Consider the following 18,365-nt stretch of genomic DNA (forward strand, 5'->3'; position numbering starts at 1 on the left):
AAAAAAAGTGGTTTTCTTTTATAACGTCGCGCCCCATCAGGCAAGGACATGATGCAAAGGGACATTTAATAGGGGTTTTTTTCCAGGCTTTCGCAAGTGCAGGACTCACTGCCGGTTCACTCCCGTTACCAGCGCCCTCGCGTTACTAAACACGGCTGCGGGGAAAGGGGCCGATTGCAGGCCCAGCCCGCGGGCACGGCGGGAGCGACGGCACCGTCACCCGGCAACGGCGGGTCGCTCCCCCACCCCTTCCCCGAGGAGGCGGGACTTCCGGCGCTGCTGTTGCCCCGGCAGCCGAGGGGGCGGGGCCGGAAGTCGCGGCGGCTCGACCGAATTCGGAGGCGCCACGTCGGGCTCGGGGTTCCCCTCCGTGCCCGGGGCGGCGGCGGGAGTAGCGGGTGGAGCGCGGCCGGGCCCTCGCCTCTCCCCTCCCTCAGCGGCCGGTTCGTAGCGAGGCCTCGGCGGCGGCCGCGACATGTCGGACCTGGGGGACTGGTTCCGGAGCATCCCGCTGATCACCCGCTACTGGTTCGCCGGCTCCATCGCGGTGCCGCTCATCGGCAAGCTGGGCCTCGTCAGCCCCGTCTACCTCTTCCTCTGGCCCGACGCCTTCATTAACCGCTTCCAGGTACGGGCCGCACTACCAGTCCCGGCGTGCCCTGCGGCGCCCGCGCCATAAGGGAGCCCAGTCCGGGGCGCGCTCGGCATTCTGGGAGTTGTAGTGAGCGGCTGGCCGAGCTGCGGGGCTGGGGGCTGCGGGGCTGGGGGCTGCGGGGCTGGGGGCTGTCCCCCTTCCCCCGGCCTCCGCGGCCGCGTTGGGAGGGAATCGCGCACCGAGGCGGCCCTTAGGAGTGACCCGGATCACCTCCAGCCGGTGGAGAAGCCGGGCCTGCCTTCCTGCTTAACCGGTATGAGGCCTGTCAGCTGGGCCCAGGGTTTAGCCGGTGCTGTGCCCCCGCAGGCCCCGGGCCCCCGACCAAGGTGACACAGGCTGCGGTGCCTGGCCTTGCCGGGGCCCCTGGGTGAGGCAAGGAGGGCTGTGGGCCTCGACAGGCCCTGTAGTTTGTTTTGCGTCTCGTTCTGGGGCGTTTGTTTTCCTACGTTTTCTGGGGGACCTGTTCTGGCTGGCACCGGTTGGTGTGCTAAGGCACTCCATGATCATAAAACCTGTGGCTGTGACTTCAGGTGAGTTGCCCAGCCTCTTGCTGTGTGATTGTGTGGGCGTGACTTTGGCAACAGGGGTCACAGGCAGGTCTGCAACTGTCCTAAACTGCAGGTGGCTCTGGAGATACTGAGGCAGAGCTAAAGAAGTGCATCTTTTGCATCTTCTTGCTCGGAATTTGAAAAAGCTTGTGTTTGGGATTGTCAGCTTCTGTGCCTGGCTATGGTTGACATAAACTAACAACTCAAGTCCTGAGGTTTCAGATGTACAGTGTTTCTGGATGCATTAGCAGTGGTCACAAACTGGATGTAGTCCTTTTCCTTGCCTTGCGAGGTTAGAGTTTCAGTGTTTTGGTATGCAGGTGTGTAGAGGGAGAGTGCCCATTGGATGAACTGAAAATGAAAGGGAAGGAAGGGAAAAGATCCCAACCTTTAAATTGCTATTATATGTGCTCATTATATCTTCAGTGAAAAAGACTAAGTGCAAAAAAGATAAAAAGATGGCTCTGTCTGTAGTTTGTTTCATGTATTGTCCCCAAAATTTAGTAGCTTAAATGACTGTTTTTTCCTCTCGTTCTGTTACTCCTTCTGGAATGGTGATGTTCAGGATCCCAATACTCTATTTGGAAATGTTGCCAGTTAAAAGAGCTCATTCATAAATGGCCAGATATTTTCTGTCCTTGCTATGTGCTGCCATGCAGTTGGCTGTGCCCAATATTGATAGTTGGCAGACTCTCTAAGGCAGGTGCAAAATGCTCAGAGCAGTGTGTGCTGTCTCGAATGGTACGCTAAAGGCCATTATGTGAATTCCTTGGCCTCTGTACAACAGGTAGGAATGGGTTCTCTATGGGTGCTTTTAAAACAGGGTAGCATCCTTGCAAGCATATCCCTTTTGCACTGCAATGAAGGCTCAATACTGCGAAGACGTGATGGAAGCTATCTGGGAAGTTGTATGTGATTTCTGTTGTAATCTTAATAGCTTTGCTTCTCAGATTTAAAAAAACAAACTGTAAAAGCTGCTGAAGCAGCAGTAACTGATACTTGGGGGCTATTTTTAATCTCCTCCTGGATCTTCCAAGTAATTGATAACTATCGTGGTTTAACCCCAGCCAGTAACTAAGCACCACACAGCCGCTCACTCACTCCCCCTGCCACCCAGTGGGATGGGGGAGTGAATCAGAAGGAAAAAGGTAAAACTCGTGGGTTGAGATAAAGACAGTTTAATAGAATAGAAAGGAAGAAACTAATGATGATAATAATAACAATAATAAAATGACAATAATAATAAAAGGATTGGAATATACAAAAGAAGTGATGCACAATGCAATTGCTCACCACTCGCTGACTGATGCCCCGTTAGTTCCCAAGCAGCAATCCCCCCAGGCCAACTCCCCCCAGTTTATATACTGGGCATGACGTCACATGGTATGGAATATCCCTTTGGCCAGTTTGGGTCAGCTGTCCTGGCTGTGTCCCCTCCCAACTTCTTGTACCCCTCCAGCCTTCTTGCTGGCTGGGCATGAGAAGGTGAAAAATCCTTGACTTGTTGCTAAGTAGTGTTTACACTAACTGAAAACATCAGTGTCTTATCGACATTCTTCTCATACTGAACACAAAACATAACACTATACCAGCTACTAGAAAGGAAATTAACTCTATCCCAGCTGAAACCAGGACAATAACGAATGAAAACAGAAAACCTATACATATGAGTTCATTCTACAGTATATGAATATCTTTCTCTTTTGATTTGGACAGATCTGGCGGCCGATAACTGCAACTTTTTTCTTCCCAGTGGGACCTGGAACGGGATTTCTCTACTTGGTGAATTTGTATTTCTTGTATCAATATTCATCACGATTAGAAACAGGTATGTTATCCATTAAATTGTATGCATATGGTGAACTCTGCCTGGAGTTGATAGAGACTAAGCGTTGTCAGATACAGCTTCTGTTGGGAATGCTTGTGGCGATGGGGTTGTGGCTGATTCAGACAGAATCGTGAGAAAGATGGCTCATCTCTGTACCCACTTATGTTGCTCAATGGGAAACTGCACTGAAAACTGATTTTCTGTGACGGGCTCCTTCCCTTCAGCAGGGAGCCTGTTCATTTAGGATCTGAACTTGATACTTCTTTCAATAGGAGAGCCTGGTGCTTTTAGTTGTTGGATTTCAGGAGATGAGGGATAGAGACTAAAAGATAATGTTACCTTTGTTTTCTTGTCTTATGTCCTTTAACACGGAAGGATGATAGAGCATATGTAATAATGGGTATACTCTTCAACTATTTAAGTTGACTTTCCAACGAATATCTAAGAAAATAACAATGTCAGCTTTTCTTTTTCTTTTTAAAAGGCAATGATGCTTACCTATGTTATTCTGTTGGTTATGTTGAATTGAGAGATACCTTTTACAAATGAAGTGTACCCTTCTGTCAAATAGAAATGTGAAAAAGTTAAGGAACTAGTTGGATTTCCAGTTAGGGGGAAAAACTAAGAGTGGAAGAAAGGAGATCGGATAATGGATCGTTTATCTCAAAAAAGAGATTGTTATTACAGGGTAGCTTCAAAACTGGTTTCGATTTGCATTGCACAGTTTATTAAAGCTAGACAAAAATTGTTCCAATTGAAGTAAGTAATTAAAGTATTTGCAAAGCTCAGCTCCTCCTGAAAGCCTTTATGAACAAGAATTTCAGTGTAGTTCTAATGGAGTCTCAGAACTGATGGTGTAAGTGGAAATGCGTTGCAAGGTAATGTTTGAGAAATCCCATGGCAGAGAAGAGATCCCTGGTAAACCTGTCATCCAGAGAGTATTGTGGAATCCTTTTTAAGTTGTAAGAAGAGTAGCAGGGAAAGTGATGCGTGGTGCCAGATTGTATTTGATTGTTTTATTAGTGAAAGTAAGTAGTAGTTTAATAGTTGGAAACAGTTCCTCCTTCTCTTTGAGCCTTTCTGCAGTAGATAATGAACACATGAGAGTACTGGCAGTTATGACATTCTACTGTGCAAAACTATGTGTAGTAAGAGTTCCTGATACATTAATATGCAAATTATAAGACAGCACTGCTTGTACGTATACTTAGAGAATGCTCTAGTTGTCTATGATGTGTCAGAAGTCTCGTGGAAGGAAGTAAATTTATATTTCTGCTGTACAACGCATCTGGATTTTGAAACTGGGAAGTCAGCTGTGTTGTTTGAATCAATGCATTTCTTTTATATTACAGTAATTTTTCTGGGTATAAATGAAGTTCTTGGTTAGATTGGTGCTTCCTTGCTATGAAAAAGGCTTGAATCTGTCTGAAAGCAGGAAGTGTAGAAGTTGCTGACAATATGTTTACAGGTGGAGATTAGCATAGGTCTATGCCTCCTTTTGTCTGTGAAACTGAGGAAGTGAAACTTCTATTTTCAGGGTTGTACGTGGTTTTTGAGCATACACTGGTGTTGCATTCTAGCTTCAAATTTAGCCGTCAAAAATATGCATGTGGTTTTGTACTGTGCTTGTGCTTTCCTAACAAGCTGACCTCTAGCTTCCTAAGGAAAAGGAGATTGATGTGGTTTTGTTTTGTTTCTGTTGGAGAACAACATAAAAAATACCAAGAAAGCAGAGTTCACTCCCCAGCAGTACGAATGATGAGATTATGAGTCTGCAGCTCTTCCCCAATGACTGGACATACCTGGGGCCCTACTGAAGGACCAAGTGGGCTAGAGTTCACCTCGCCCCTGTGCTGAGCTTTTTGGCAGTCTGTAGCTCAGTTTTCTTAAATATTCATTGGAAAGTCAACTTAACTAGTTTGCCTAATATTCTTGTTGGTAACCTCCTAGATAACAAGAAGTGAAAAACTTTAAGGGAATAATATTTGCTTTGATTTCTTCATATTCTGGAGGAATTCCTGTGCTGGAGTTTCTACAGGTTTAGTCAGCTTCCTCTCTTTATTTGTTTCTATTTGTTGTATGGCAACAGTAAGGAGAGAACTCCAGCTTATGCAGTTCTCCAACTTTAAAACCTTCCAAAAGATTTTTTTCAAAGTTGGGGTTTGGTTTGTATCTTTTTTTTTTTCCCCTGTCATGTAACTTGCTTGGTTGAACTTAAATAATAAACTTAACTGACTAAAATATCAATTTTGTTTTACATAGGCTGAGTTACTCTAGTTACTCTAAAAAGCTAATGCTTAGAAATAGATTTTCTTTCTTTACATTTCTGGGGACATGTAAAGTAGTTGTAGGACGCCAAATAGTGCTAACATTAAGCAGTCGCCTTCTTTCTAGGCATTCTGATGTTTAATTATTAGCATGTAATTTAGCTTGTTCGTGGTGCTCTGTGTTTGTCACTGTGTGGTTTGGGACTGTTTCAGCAATATTCTCAGGCTTTCCTTGCCTGTATGGAGCTATATGAAAGTTGACAGGAGTCTTGCTCAAATGCCAAGGTCCGTGTCAGCCTTTTGCCACAGTTTGCAAGAGTGAGGGCTTATGATTTTCATGGCTGCAAGGAGTTGTTAGGGGTTTTGTTTTTTAACCCTTCTCTCTGCCAGGTCCCAAACTCAACTGGGCGTCTAAATATAATTTCATTTTGTATGACCTGCACGGAATGTTACCCTATTTTTGTTTCCACTGTCCTGAAAAAAATTGACACGTTTGAAATGGGAAATTAGGCAAGCAGTTCAGCTTAGAAGAAGGAACAGAATGCGCTACACACGTGTACCCTCCTTGTCACTTATGTTAATTTTTCTGGAGTGTAAAAGCTATTGTATCTCTTGAGTCTGACTAGATGACGCAAAGAGGATGCAATTTGCCTAAGTAAGGACTGGTTTTCACATGACTCGATCATTAAACTTGATGTCTCTGCTTTTGCTGTGCAAGTGTATTTCCTTATTGTGTGCTTCTGACTGGCAGTTTCTTGTGAAGGACGGGGTCCAACTCCATTTTGAAGTCCTATGAAGTTAAAACCATTTATCTCCAGAGTTAAAATGTGTTCTTTTTTAAGTAGAGACGCTGTTTGTGCACTTAATGCAGTAGGCTGAATGTCTTATTTTTTGGTCTGTAGGTTGTTCTATTATAGGGCTTTTTAAAATTAAAAAAATAAAAATCATAAACCACAGACTGCATGTAAGAGCTGTTATTAGCTGAGCTTTTCTTAGACTCTCCAAAGTTAAAAAAAGTCTTAATTTCTTACCAAGATTTCAGTACCTTTCCTAATAATTCTTTATATTTACAGGGGCTTTTGATGGAAGGCCAGCAGATTACATGTTCATGCTCCTGTTTAACTGGATCTGCATTGTTGTATCCTTCTGCTCATCATCAAACTTTTATATTTTCATTCTCCTGTTTCTGTCTGAAATATGTTCAAAGACCAGGTTTTAGCAACTAACAATTTAAAAATGTAGCAAATGTTCACAGGTGAGTTTTTAATCTTCCTGGAAAGGTAGCAATTGGCTTGCAGGGAGAATACTCATAAATGTGCTAATACAGGTATGTAATGTGGGGACTAGAGTTCTGCTTACATAAAGCTCAGCTTGTGCTGTGTGAGCTTCCGTGGTGTTCGCTGTATTGCTTCACTTAGGCACTTCCGTGGATTGCCGTGTAGGCGAAGAGTGAATTTAGGGTGTTTAAGCTGCCATGTGCAAATGCGTCTGATCTCTGCCATTCCCTGAGTTGGAAGTTCATGTACCTTGTGGAGAGATCCTTCACCTGCTGGGCACAAGTCAGCTGAGTCTGTGAAAGCAGTGTTGTGATGTCTGCACTGAGCCAACTTCCAAGAAGCTGGGCTTGTTGGTTTGGGAATGTTGGGAAACAGTTTTTCCATGAGCTGTGCTGTTCTACCTGACTTTTCTTTTAGGTCTCAGATACAGAACTGGGAGGAGCTGTTGATAGACCAGGTGGTTGTGCTACCGTTCAGAGGGATCTTTAGAGGCTGGAGAAATGTGCTGGTCAGGAATCTCATGAAGCTCAGCAAAGGGAAGTGCAGAGTCCTGCCCCTGGGGAGGAACAGCCTCAGGCACCAGGACAGGCTGGGGACTGACATTCTGCAAAGCATCTTGGCAGAAAAGGCCCTGGGGGTCCTGCTGGACACCAAGTTGACCATGAGCCAGCAATGTGTCTTTGCGGCAAAGGTGGCCACCGGCCTCCCGGGCTGCATTAGGCAGAGCATTGCCAGCAGGTTGAGGAAAGTGATTACTTCTCTCTGCTCAGCCCTTGAGACATATGGGGGGCTGCATCCAGCTCCAGGTTCCCAAGTACAAGAGAGGCATGGACATGCTGGAGTGAGTCCAGTGAAGGGTCATGAAGATTGTTAAAGGGTTGGAGCATCTGTCACATGAGGAGAAGCTGAGAGAGCTGGGATTGTGCAGCCTGGAGAACAGGAGGCTCAGGGGTGTTTTATCATAGAATCATAGAGTAGTTTGGGTTGGAAGGGACCTTGAAAGGTCATCTAGTCCAACCCCCCCTGCAATGAGCAGGGGCATTTTCAACTCCATCAGGCTGCTCAGAGCCCTATCCAAGCTGACCTTGAATGTTTCCAGGGATGGGGCATCTACCACCTGTCTGGGTAACCTGTTCCAGTGTTTCACCACCCTCATTGTAAAAAATGTCTTCCTTATACCTAGTCTGAATCTACCCTCTTTCAGTTTAAAAGCATTACCCATTGTCCTATTGCAACAGGCCCTACTAAAAAGTTTGTCCCCTTCTTTCTTGTAAGCCCCCTTGAAGTATTGGAAGGCCACAGTAAGGTCTGCCTGGAGCCTTCTCTTCTCCAGGCTGAACAACCCCAACTCTCTGAGACTTTCTGCTTAGGAGAGGAGTTCCAGCCCTCTGATCATTTTCATGGCCTTGCTCTGGACCCGCTACAACAGGTCCATGTCTTTCTTATGTTGGGGGCCCCTGAGCTGGACACAGTATCCAAGTGGATAAATACTTGATGGGGGAGGGAGTAAAGGAAATGGAGCCAGGCTTCTCTCACTGGTGCCTAGTGGTGGGACGAGAGAACAGGCACAAAATGAAGCACAGAAAATTCCATTTAAACGTAAGAAAGACCGTTTTTACTGTAAGGGCAGTAAAACACTGGCATGGCTTGCCAAGAGAGGTTGTGGAACCTCCATCCTTGGAGATGCTCCCATGCTGTCTGTGCTGTTGGTACCTCCTTATAGCAATTTGTGGTGGCACAGCATGTGGAAAAAAGGGAGTGGTGACATCAGTGTGAACCAGATACAGCCAGGAGAGCTAGTGTGTAGAAATGCTGTTGCCTTTATCAATAGATTAACTATCTCTAGTTGCATTCCACTGTATGGAGGGAATTGCTATTCCTGCTAGTCCTGCTGAACCACAGCAGTAACTAGGAAAGCGATGTGTGTTTAGTTATGTTGTTAAGAAAACCGTCAGCTTCACTGTGGTTGCAGGCTGTTGGCTGTCAGCTATTAGATGAATCTGATCGTGACTTACTTTCAAACTGGTTATTTAAAAGCTTCCAGTTGCGTGTTCCCTATATGATGTAAGGAGCAACCTGGATGCATGATCTGGGAAAATGCTTGGTGCTATTTTATACATGTTCATGAACTGTTAAAAGCATTCTGATCATAGCAAAACTCTTCAGCAATTGTTTCTGCTCAGCAGTTGCCACAGCAAGTAGATCCTTTGGGTTCCAAGGTAGGAGAGTAGTATTGAAAGCCTGCATTGATGCATTTTAAGAAATTATTTATTTTCTATGACTCAATGGTAATATATTGGTACTTTTTTATGATCTGGTATTTCTTTAGTTAGAAAACCAACATTTTAGTCTTTAAAAAAACTAATGAACGAATCCAGCTGTTGAACTTGTAACATGCTTTTATGCAAGGACTGATTGAATTTGTAGTTAGCCAGTTTCATCATGGAGGGAAGGCCAGTGCATCTGTCAGCCTTTGGGGTGATGACTTGAGGTGGTAGCTTGAAAGGCTACTGAAAAACAATCATTGAAACTAAGTATGTAAGTCTCTAGATCACTGGACATTTTTCATTTTTTCCAGTGGTTAACTTAATACTACACAGGAATGCTGTTTTAATTTTAAACATTAAAGGCCTTTGCTTGTGTGTTCTGTGTGTATGCAGCTTCTTTTTGTCATTCTAGTCTATCAAGTTTTGCTGTGTTTTCCTTAATGGTGCAATGACAGATAACTGGCTTGGCAATGGACATGCAGGTAAGTGCGGTGCAGTTTCTTAAATAATAATCTTATGGAACTTTCTGACTACTTAATGACTTTATAGAGAGCATTATCAACATAACTGCAGAACATAGTTAAGCTAGGCTGGTTTAGTTTATATCAAAATGGACTGCTGTGTGTGTATTAGCCTCAGCCAACATCACAAGCCTGTATTGGACTGCCATTCCTAACCTAGTTAGGGAGTCAAGGAGTGAAAATTGGCTCTTTGTGCAGTCAGGAAGTGTTCAGCCTTTTACTAAATTGGACACAAGATGTCACCTATGCACTGTTTCTTCTAATGAACGTGGATCTGCATTCTTACTTTTTTATCTAAAAATGAGTTCTTTCAAATTTAGTGTACCTTTTACTTGCCAACAGAATATCTTTTTGTGAAAAATGTGGCTTTAGATCAGAACTGTGAAGTGCAAAATCCTCACAACAATGATGAAAATAGTGGTCTAAAGAGCCAGTTTCAATGGGGTAGTTCTTATCTCCCCAAATATTAAGGGGGGAAATGTGGGATTGTTTCTTGGACACAACAGAGTATCAGATAACTGCATATCTTCAGCCTGCCTCTGCTGTTCTCTCCTCATCTTATTCTGTCCCTGTCACCCAAAGCCTGCACCAATATCTCTAATATTCTGTACAATATTATCTTAGCATTTATTAGATCACTTATCAGGCTCCCTTGGTAGACAAAAATAGCGATCATGCATCTGCAGTCAGGATTGAGTTCTGTTAAGGGCTGTCCATAACTGCACTTAAACTTCTTTTGCTGTGGGGAAGACACCACAAAATTCTTCAAAAGCACGCTGAAGTCAGCCATACATTGTATGAATTGTAGACAGACTGTGTTGATTTTTATCTTTTTAAAAAGGTGCTTTAAATGGTTTTATATCTGCATACAAAGTATTGCTTAAAAGAGAATCAGTTGTCTGATGTACAAATGTGTTTTTCTTAGAAATGTTTTTTTCTTTGTGTTGAGTGGCTTGCTTCAAAGTGAGAAGATAGAGTAGGATAGCTGGGCCTCTATTCTCATGTCAAATACTTTCAGAAATTAGGTATTTGTTTTTCCAGTAAAAATAAAAATGGTTCTAATAAAGACCCTAAGGTGCTTGTGTGACAAGTCAGACTGCTGGTACACTGTAGGGCTTTGGGAAGGCCGGACTGATGCCAGTGTGCCAGCTTTAACGTGGAACCTGTTGCATAGCAGCAACCCCGAAGGGATGAGTTTTAACCTCTCTTCCAAACACACGAGCTGGTTCATAGTGTTAAACCAGTTGATGGAAATGTTGCTGGCATGGTCTGTCTTCAGCTCAGAAATCAGCAGATAGCTAAAATAGTGCTTTACATTTGTTTCACTAGAAATAGTCCAATCAGCTAATATACAGTCACAGTAAGGAGGTATTTGAAACAGTCTCATCTGCTGGCATGGAGAACGGGTGAACTGAGCTCTACCAAGGTGGCTTAGCTAAGGCTGGCTGCGATACTCTGAAATGGTGATTTACTGGTGCACCTTCCCTCTGTGGTGCTCTGAGGGGGACGTAGCTAGCAATTCAGTGGTGTAACACTTCATCTGGCCTATTAGCTTAGGCCCAGATGAGTGTGTTTGGGTTAGTGCCTTGGGTTGTGAATGGAAATGATTGTGGCACAAATATGTCGCTGACTCTGCTGTAGGTGTGCTACTAAGCAGCTGGGAGCAGAGGAGTTCACCACAGCTGCTCTTTCACTTGGTGCAAGTTGGAGCTCTTTGCTTTGGCATGGTCTTGCAAGAGAGAATGACCAAGTAGGTTCTTCTGCTTAGCTTTCTCAGTAGCTTTTGAACAGATCCATGACAGATGATGGCAAAGATTCTGGGGCAAACTTTAAAGATTTTGCTGACGTATCATGCTTACAAGCCATTTTTGAAGCTTGTAGCTCCTGCTGCCTGTTTAAGTTTCTTGGGCTTCTGTGAAAGTGATGGTAACTTTTTTTTTATTATTTTTTAAACATTGCAGTTGCTGATGATTCCACTCATCATGTCAGTACTTTATGTGTGGGCCCAGCTGAACAGAGACATGATTGTATCGTTTTGGTTTGGAACAAGATTTAAGGTATGTCAGACAGGATACTGGAAAGGTTTCTGACTAGAAGACACACATGAAGGGGGAAAAATATAAATATTTTCTCTCATTAAAGATGTCCCATGCTTTGTCATAGCTATATACTCCTTGAGATGCAGCAAAGACAAATGTCTTCATGGTCTTCCATACAGTGTCACTCAGTGTGGCTTTACTGAAAAGATGTCCTGACAACTGAAATTCATCGGTCTGAAAAGAGGAAAAAAATTCCTGATAAACATTAACCTGGATATAAGCTGAATGTAGTGACAAAATGTTGGTATTTTAAATTGTTCTTCCCTGTGCAACCTCATCTGTTTCTGCCAGATCTTGTAGTGAAAACTCTTTTGGTCATTGTTTCCAGACCTTTTAAAAATCAGAAATATTAGGACTTTGTTTCACATGTAAGCTTGCTGTGGAACATAGAGTGCAAAAGATGCATCTGCTTATAATGTTAAATGAGTATGATTTGTCTAAAAATGTTAGTGATCGCTCAGTTTGGAGTATCCTACCTTGTTAGGTAGAATCTGCTTAAGTTAATGTATTGGGATTTGTGTAATGCCTAAAACGTTGAGATCATAACCATGCTTATTAGTGCAGTGGGAAGTTGAGCAGGTTTATGTCCTTAATTTGTACTCACAACTTCTCTGTCTACATTGTGTTCTTTTTCAGGCCTGTTACCTTCCATGGGTTATTCTGGGATTCAACTACATCATTGGTGGATCGTACGTATTTACTTATATGGCCAATTTAAAGTTATGAAAGCTTTTACAGCTATTGAACTTACTGCTGAATTTAGAAGCAATATTAAAATAAGAGGCTTAAACCTGTACAATCTGACTGATAATGCTCGGTGTCACATGGCGGTCATTTAAGGTAAAAGCAAAGAGGAGATGTGCATGTGAGAACTAGAGAAAGTAGGTGAGGCGGAAGTAATAAGAATTTGGTTTATTTTTCTAGTAAATCTGTGCATTAGGCCTTTTTCTTACTAGAATAGTACTGCACAGTAAAGAAAGATGTCATCTCATATGACCAGCCATCATTACTGGTTTTAGAAACAAATTTAGCTTGACTCTGATAGTGCTGTTACTTCTTTGCCTCACAGTCTTGCCCAACGTGATGCTTTTTTCAGCTTGTGAAACAAGGGAAAATGGCAATAACAAGCCCACTGAGTGCCATCTTAGCACTTGCTGAATTCATTGGTCTGTCTTGGGTTTCTTTGACTAAACTCTGTGTTGTGGAAATCTCTATGCACAGTCTTTCTCATTGGTGCCTTGCGTTGATTGGGGCCTCTTGGTGCCGCTGTAACACAATTAGTGACAACAACAAATTATGTGGTTGATTTATAAAAGGAAGAGATAGTACAGCAAAACCAAATTCCCTTTTCTGGCTGTGCCTCCTACTGACTCATCTGTCACTTGAGAAAACTGCTTGCTGTTAGATACCTGCTGTTTCTATGCATGACAGAAGATACTCAAGGGCCTCCATTCAGCAGTGTTTTTGCAAAATTGGGAACAAAACAGTTCAGTACAGCAGGAGACAGGTTGTCCAGTGAAAGTCCAGTGAAAACAGCAGTAACTTCTCAAGCTCCGCAAACTATTATTTTAGACACTAATAGCCGTACGGTCTAATTCCCTGATGTAAACAAGTATTTAATTGCATTTTCAGTACTGACTGTAGAGCAGGCTTAGGGGGGAGGGTGGAACAGCCTGTTGATGTGTTGGCACTGAAGATTGGCCCTTCTAAAGAAGTGGCTGCAAAATGCTGAGGGAAGGGAAATTTTCTGTGGCTCATGGCTCTGGCAATGCCTGTGGCAGATGAACAGTAGTAACTGGCAGAAGATGGTCACTTGTTTATTTTCAGAGAAGACAACATGTGAAACAATTCTTGTTCTTTTGCCTTGCAGAGTCATCAACGAGCTGATAGGAAATCTGGTTGGACACCTGTATTTCTTCTTAATGTTTAAATATCCAATGGATTTGGGAGGAAGGAATTTTCTGTCCACACCTCAGTTCCTGTAAGCTGGCTTTATTCTTTAGCTCACTGTTTGTTTGGTTGAATTTTCTGTATTGTTCATCAGACATATATCTGCTGAGATTGTAAGGTGTAAAATACTTTGCTAAATCAACCAGCTTCAGACTATGATATTGACTGTGCTGCTGAGTCATCAAAAATGTTGAGTTTCTTGTAAATGGCCCATGTGAGAGTTCTTTGTTACCCTTACGGATGGCTTGTGTCCTTTACCCACTCTTAAGAGTGAGAGTAAAAGTCATTGTTCTGCTAGTAAATTGAGCTGTAGTAAAGAGAACTCCCTAACAAACATCAGATAGTATAAAAAAATTTTTTTTTTCTCCTGTAAATGATCTTTTATCTGTACTTCTATGTGTCATTGCAGTAGCTACCAGTTCAGCAACCTGTAACAATAGTAAGAGTCACTTGTAGATTTGTTCAGGACTATAATATGTATTCTGCTTTCCAGTCTGTACCAGTCACCTTGACTGAGACTGCAGGTCTTGGTTTCTGAAGTGCTTTTTCTTGTGATCTGTTCATTGTTTTGGCATTGAAATACTACGATCAGAAGCCAAAGTTTGTAGCTTCAGTTGCCCTTGTCCTCATCCTTTTGGGTTGTAAATATTACTTCTGTACCAAACTTTAGTTAGCAACTCAGTTAACCCTTTTTATAGCATAAACTGTTAATTAGAAGATGCAAAGTTGAATTACAGTTATACTTTCTCTACAAGTTTTAATGAGTAGGGAAGCTTTATATTCTACTTTTGTGTTTGCAAGCCCTTCTGGTTATCCTAATTTTCCATAAAGATTAGAAGACAAAATGTTTTTTTAAAATGTCTTTCAAGGTAATAACAGCTCTGAAACTGCCATCAATCTTGTTGGTTATGTGCAATTCTCTTGATTCCTCTCATGTGTATTTAATTTTTCTCTATATTTGAGATACAGGAACAGACATACTGCAAACAGCTCTACAAAGGAATAAATTCTGCCTTTGCACTGTAATGTTTTGTTCAAAAAAAGCTGCTGTAATGACTTTACAGATACCTTTAACATAATAACAAAGAACTTTTTTCCATACAGAATCATTTTTCTTGCAGAAAGGAATCTGGGTTTTATGTCTGGGCCTCAGATTTTAGTGGTCAAATTAATCAAGGGATTTGCAGGAGCTCGGTGTAATTACTGTAGAGCTGAAATGACTCTCCATTGATGGCATCCCTTGCAAAATGCAGCAGCTGTATTTTAGATCACTCTATTTAGATAGTAGCCTAAGTTGGATGATAAAGTCTTACAGCTCTGATTTGCTCTGGCCAGGTCACTTGAGCTTTGATTTCAGACAAGCTAGTTGCTTGAGCCTGTTTGCCTTAGTCTCTTTGGTCCTCAGTTCCTCAGAAATGTTTACTTGGAGAGCAGTGAGATGGTTAGATGCTGTGATAACAGGAGCTTTGAAACTATTGAAGAAAGAGAGATGCTCAGAAGTGATTTGGATTTTTTTATTATTTCCCCTGAAAAAAAGGGAGAGAATTTAGGGGAATTAAGTTTGTATCACAGCATTTATTCTCAACAATGAGACTCCCTTATCATGTGGGTTTTTTTCCCTGTGTTTGGATTTTGGATCTAACCATATCCCAGAGATGGAAGTTTCCCAGAATTCCCATTTCTCAGTGTGCTGAGGGCTTAGATTTGGAAAGAATTCTGTGAAGTACTGCTGTGAAAAGCCAGTTTTATTGCAAAGTCTAGCAGCTAAAAGGAGATACATGGAAAAGTAGTCTGGCATTTACCCCCAAGGTACAGCTGTTTCTCAAACTCTCCTTTTCTTCTGGCTTGTCGTAGGTACCGCTGGCTGCCAAATAGGAGAGGAGGAGTGTCGGGGTTTGGTGTCCCACCTGCTAGCATGAGAAGAGCTGCAGAAGATCAGCAGGGCGGTGGAAGACACAACTGGGGCCAAGGTTTCCGGCTAGGTGACCAGTGAAGAACTGCCCTTGGAAAACAGCAACTCTTTGGTTTTAATTGGACGTAGAACCGACCCTTCCTGGTGCAGAGCATGCTTAAGAACTGAGCTCTCTGTAGTACTGTTGGATTTAACTGATTAGAAAGAATGTTTCTGGTTCAAGAGAAAATTAAAAACTCCAGAAGGGAAAAATGTAGATCTTGCTCCAGGTTAGCCAGTAGTGTCCAATTTGATTCTGCCATTAAGAAAAGCCTTCTTTATACAGTATAGTCTGCTGTTGCAATGGGCATCCATTATGCTGTCTTGTTCCGTGATACGATGGAACAAGCTAATGGTGTTCTGTCTCGCCTCGTACGTCAAAAGCTTTGTTGACCGTGGTAAGGTAAGAATCCAGTGTGAGGCAGATGGATCAAACTAACCCCAGAGTTTAGGAAGCTGACTTTTTCCATAGCTGTGCTTAAGTCCCAGGGTCTTTGGAAACATTATTTAAGTGATATCTCTCTGCTGCATTCATAAAGCAAAGTGCAAATATTTAGTTTCCATTATTAAGCTGTGTTTTGAGGGGAGTTTTTTCTTGCTGTGCAGCATTTGTCCTACCTGCTACGGGGTGGGCTGGGTAAGACTAAGGATAAAAGGGCTTTCGTTTGAAAAGGCAATAACAGATATTCACAGAATTGAAATCTCTGAACTCTTCATGGCATGTTACAAGGCTTGCTCTGTTTAAACTGAAGTTGTCTGGCTCCCTGCACCCCTGGCCCCGAGATGTGTGGATTCTTGGCTTCAAGGTTTCTATTTTGATTGCAAAATTGGGTAGCACAAATACTACTTAAACTAGAAAATGTAACATATCATTCTGGTTAATGTAAAGGGTACTGACTGCAGCATTATGTTTGTTAACTGAATCTTCAACTTTCTCTTAAAAGCTTTAAGACATCAAAGAATCAAAGCTGGAAATAAACTTTTCCAGAATCAAGATACAATAGAACGGATTGCTTTACTACAGGACTCTTTCATTGACAAATAAGAAATTATGTACACTGTTTATTAGTATCTGTACTTTTTTTGGTAAAATTTTTAGACATGGAAAAGGGAATGATTCTGTACAGTAATTTTCCTCGTACTGGGTTCCCCTGGGCAGAGCATAGGGCTAAGATCCAGGAAGTTGTAATGCTAGCTTGTTACTGACTCACCGCATGGACTTGAGCAAACTTCTTACTTATCTCAGTTTTCCCAGCTGTAAGGAGGACTCATGCATGTCTCATAGCATTCTTAAATGGTAGCTGTCCCCGACTGCCCTAGATGGGAGCTGCTAGTGAGCAAGGTAAGGCTTAGGTTCACATAAATGACAACACTTCAGCTAGAAATGCAATTACTCTTAAGCTTAACCAAGACTTCTAAGTTGGAACATAGCTGCTCACTTTTTGTTTTATAGTTGGAGCAAAAGAGCGTCATCACTAGGATGAGATTCAAGTCTCTGACCGAATTTCCCTTTAGCATTTGTCTGTTTTTTTACTGGGTAGGTAGGGCACAGAAAGTTGTTCTGCCCCAGCTTGGGTATCTCAGGTATCTGTAAGTAGGTGAAGTGAATCTGGGCCAAAACATTTTTATTACTACTTTGTTTCTTCACTAAACCTGGGTTCTGAAGGTTTAAAAACTTGTAAATACTATGTGATGTGGAACTGAGTGGAAAATAAGCAGCCAGACTGGAAGTTTTCAGCTGGCTTGCTTGGAAAAAAAAACCCGCATGCTCCACTTCTTCACTGCAACTCAGTTTTGTTCATTCGGCTCGTGGAAAAATGTAGGAAACTGGTAATGATCATATCGTATGCTTAGGTTTTACAGGAACTTGGAGTTCAGAAATCACCTGCCATTTTTGTCTACTCAGTGATGAGTTTTAAAGATGCTCGTCTCTTTCTTTGTATAAAATGGTAGGTAGAAAAGAGGACTCAGTGTTGTAAATATTAATCTATCATTGACCGACAGCTGTTACTTGATGCTAACTTGAAAAGTCTAAGAACCATCATTTTTATAGGAGTCATGATGCAGCTGGTCTTTTTAGTCATAGTAATATCACTGTCTCCAAAGCATTTGTCTTCATTTTGAGTCAGGACCTAACTGTTAAGTGAAGATGCAATAGTTTGTGACTCAGCTAAAACCCTGGCACACTCAAATTGCAGAACATCTTTGTACAGAAGGCTGGAAGGAAGGCAGGCTTGAGTCGGAGGAAGCATGGCAAAAGTCATTGTCCTGGCCCAGTGCACTGTGCTGGGTCTTGCTTTGTAGTACATCCTTCTTCTCTAAATGAAGAAGAAAGGGTCTGCAAGGAAGACAGACTTCTGATAAGTCTTGATTAGCTTTTGAGCTGCTTCAGGTCAATTTACTTTGGTTTATGGAAAATTCACTTCAGAATTCCATGTGAGGAGCTCAGTTTGTTTGTTTCTCACTTGTCACTTGACCTGAAGCACTGTTTGTCCTGCAGCATACACTGACAATGGCAGTCTCGTGTTAAATGAGTACCTCCTTTCTTATTTTGTACAGATAATTTCCCTTTTTGTAATCAATTTTTGTTGGCAAAGTTTTAAATTAAAGTTTTAATCTCTGTTACTGTCTCTGTTTTGCTAAATTATATTTCAGCTTAAGACAAGCCTTGTGATCTGCATGTCTCTGGGAAATGTCTGACAGCTGCACTGTGACACCACCTCCTGCTGTTGATAAAAGTACTCAAGAAAATGACCTGCTTTTGGGTGGGAGTCTTGTCTTCTCTGATCAGTTGCAAAATTGTAAAGGTGTTTTCTGTGTCTTTGTTTATCACCATGAGTTTTGACAGTCTGTGTCCTTCCTGGGCTATTATTGTTTTACAGCTTGTTTTGTATACTTGATTATTCATCCTTTATTGTCCTCTGGGAGGAAGTATCCTTCTACTCACCCTCAAACTTTGTGGGATTGATAGAGATCACTTACTTTTCTAGGGGTGAACTTGG

The 18,365-nt window shown here is 42.2% G+C and overlaps 1 protein-coding gene across 2 annotated transcripts; it reads left to right on the forward strand.

The window, feature by feature from the left end:
- Positions 1–302: 302 nt before the first annotated feature.
- On the forward strand, positions 303–17,985 carry DERL1 (derlin 1). Of its 2 annotated transcripts, none has more exons than XM_030011808.2 (8): positions 303–628; positions 2,920–3,031; positions 6,372–6,436; positions 9,298–9,324; positions 11,325–11,420; positions 12,099–12,151; positions 13,333–13,443; positions 15,267–17,985. In XM_030011808.2, the coding sequence occupies exons 1-8, from the start codon at positions 476–478 to the stop codon at positions 15,403–15,405; spliced, it is 756 nt and encodes a 251-aa protein (XP_029867668.1). In that variant the 5' UTR covers positions 303–475; the 3' UTR covers positions 15,406–17,985. The 2 variants fall into 2 exon arrangements, with proteins under 2 accessions (XP_029867668.1, XP_029867669.1); XM_030011809.2 differs by lacking the exon at positions 303–628 and adding an exon at positions 778–1,185.
- The last annotated feature ends 380 nt before the right edge of the window (positions 17,986–18,365 follow it).

This window comes from Aquila chrysaetos, chromosome 4, assembly GCF_900496995.4.
Source record: "Aquila chrysaetos chrysaetos chromosome 4, bAquChr1.4, whole genome shotgun sequence".
Lineage (NCBI taxonomy): Eukaryota > Metazoa > Chordata > Aves > Accipitriformes > Accipitridae > Aquila > Aquila chrysaetos.

Excerpts from the sequence above, each read along its gene's own strand:
- DERL1 (XM_030011808.2), top strand. The coding sequence starts at position 476 with ATGTCGGACCTGGGGGACTGGTTCCGGAGCATCCCGCTGATCACCCGC. Across the intron at positions 9,325-11,324 it reads GCTTGGCAATGGACATGCAG|TTGCTGATGATTCCACTCAT; the intron begins GTAAGTGCGGTG and ends TAAACATTGCAG. Across the intron at positions 13,444-15,266 it reads CTGTCCACACCTCAGTTCCT|GTACCGCTGGCTGCCAAATA; the intron begins GTAAGCTGGCTT and ends GGCTTGTCGTAG.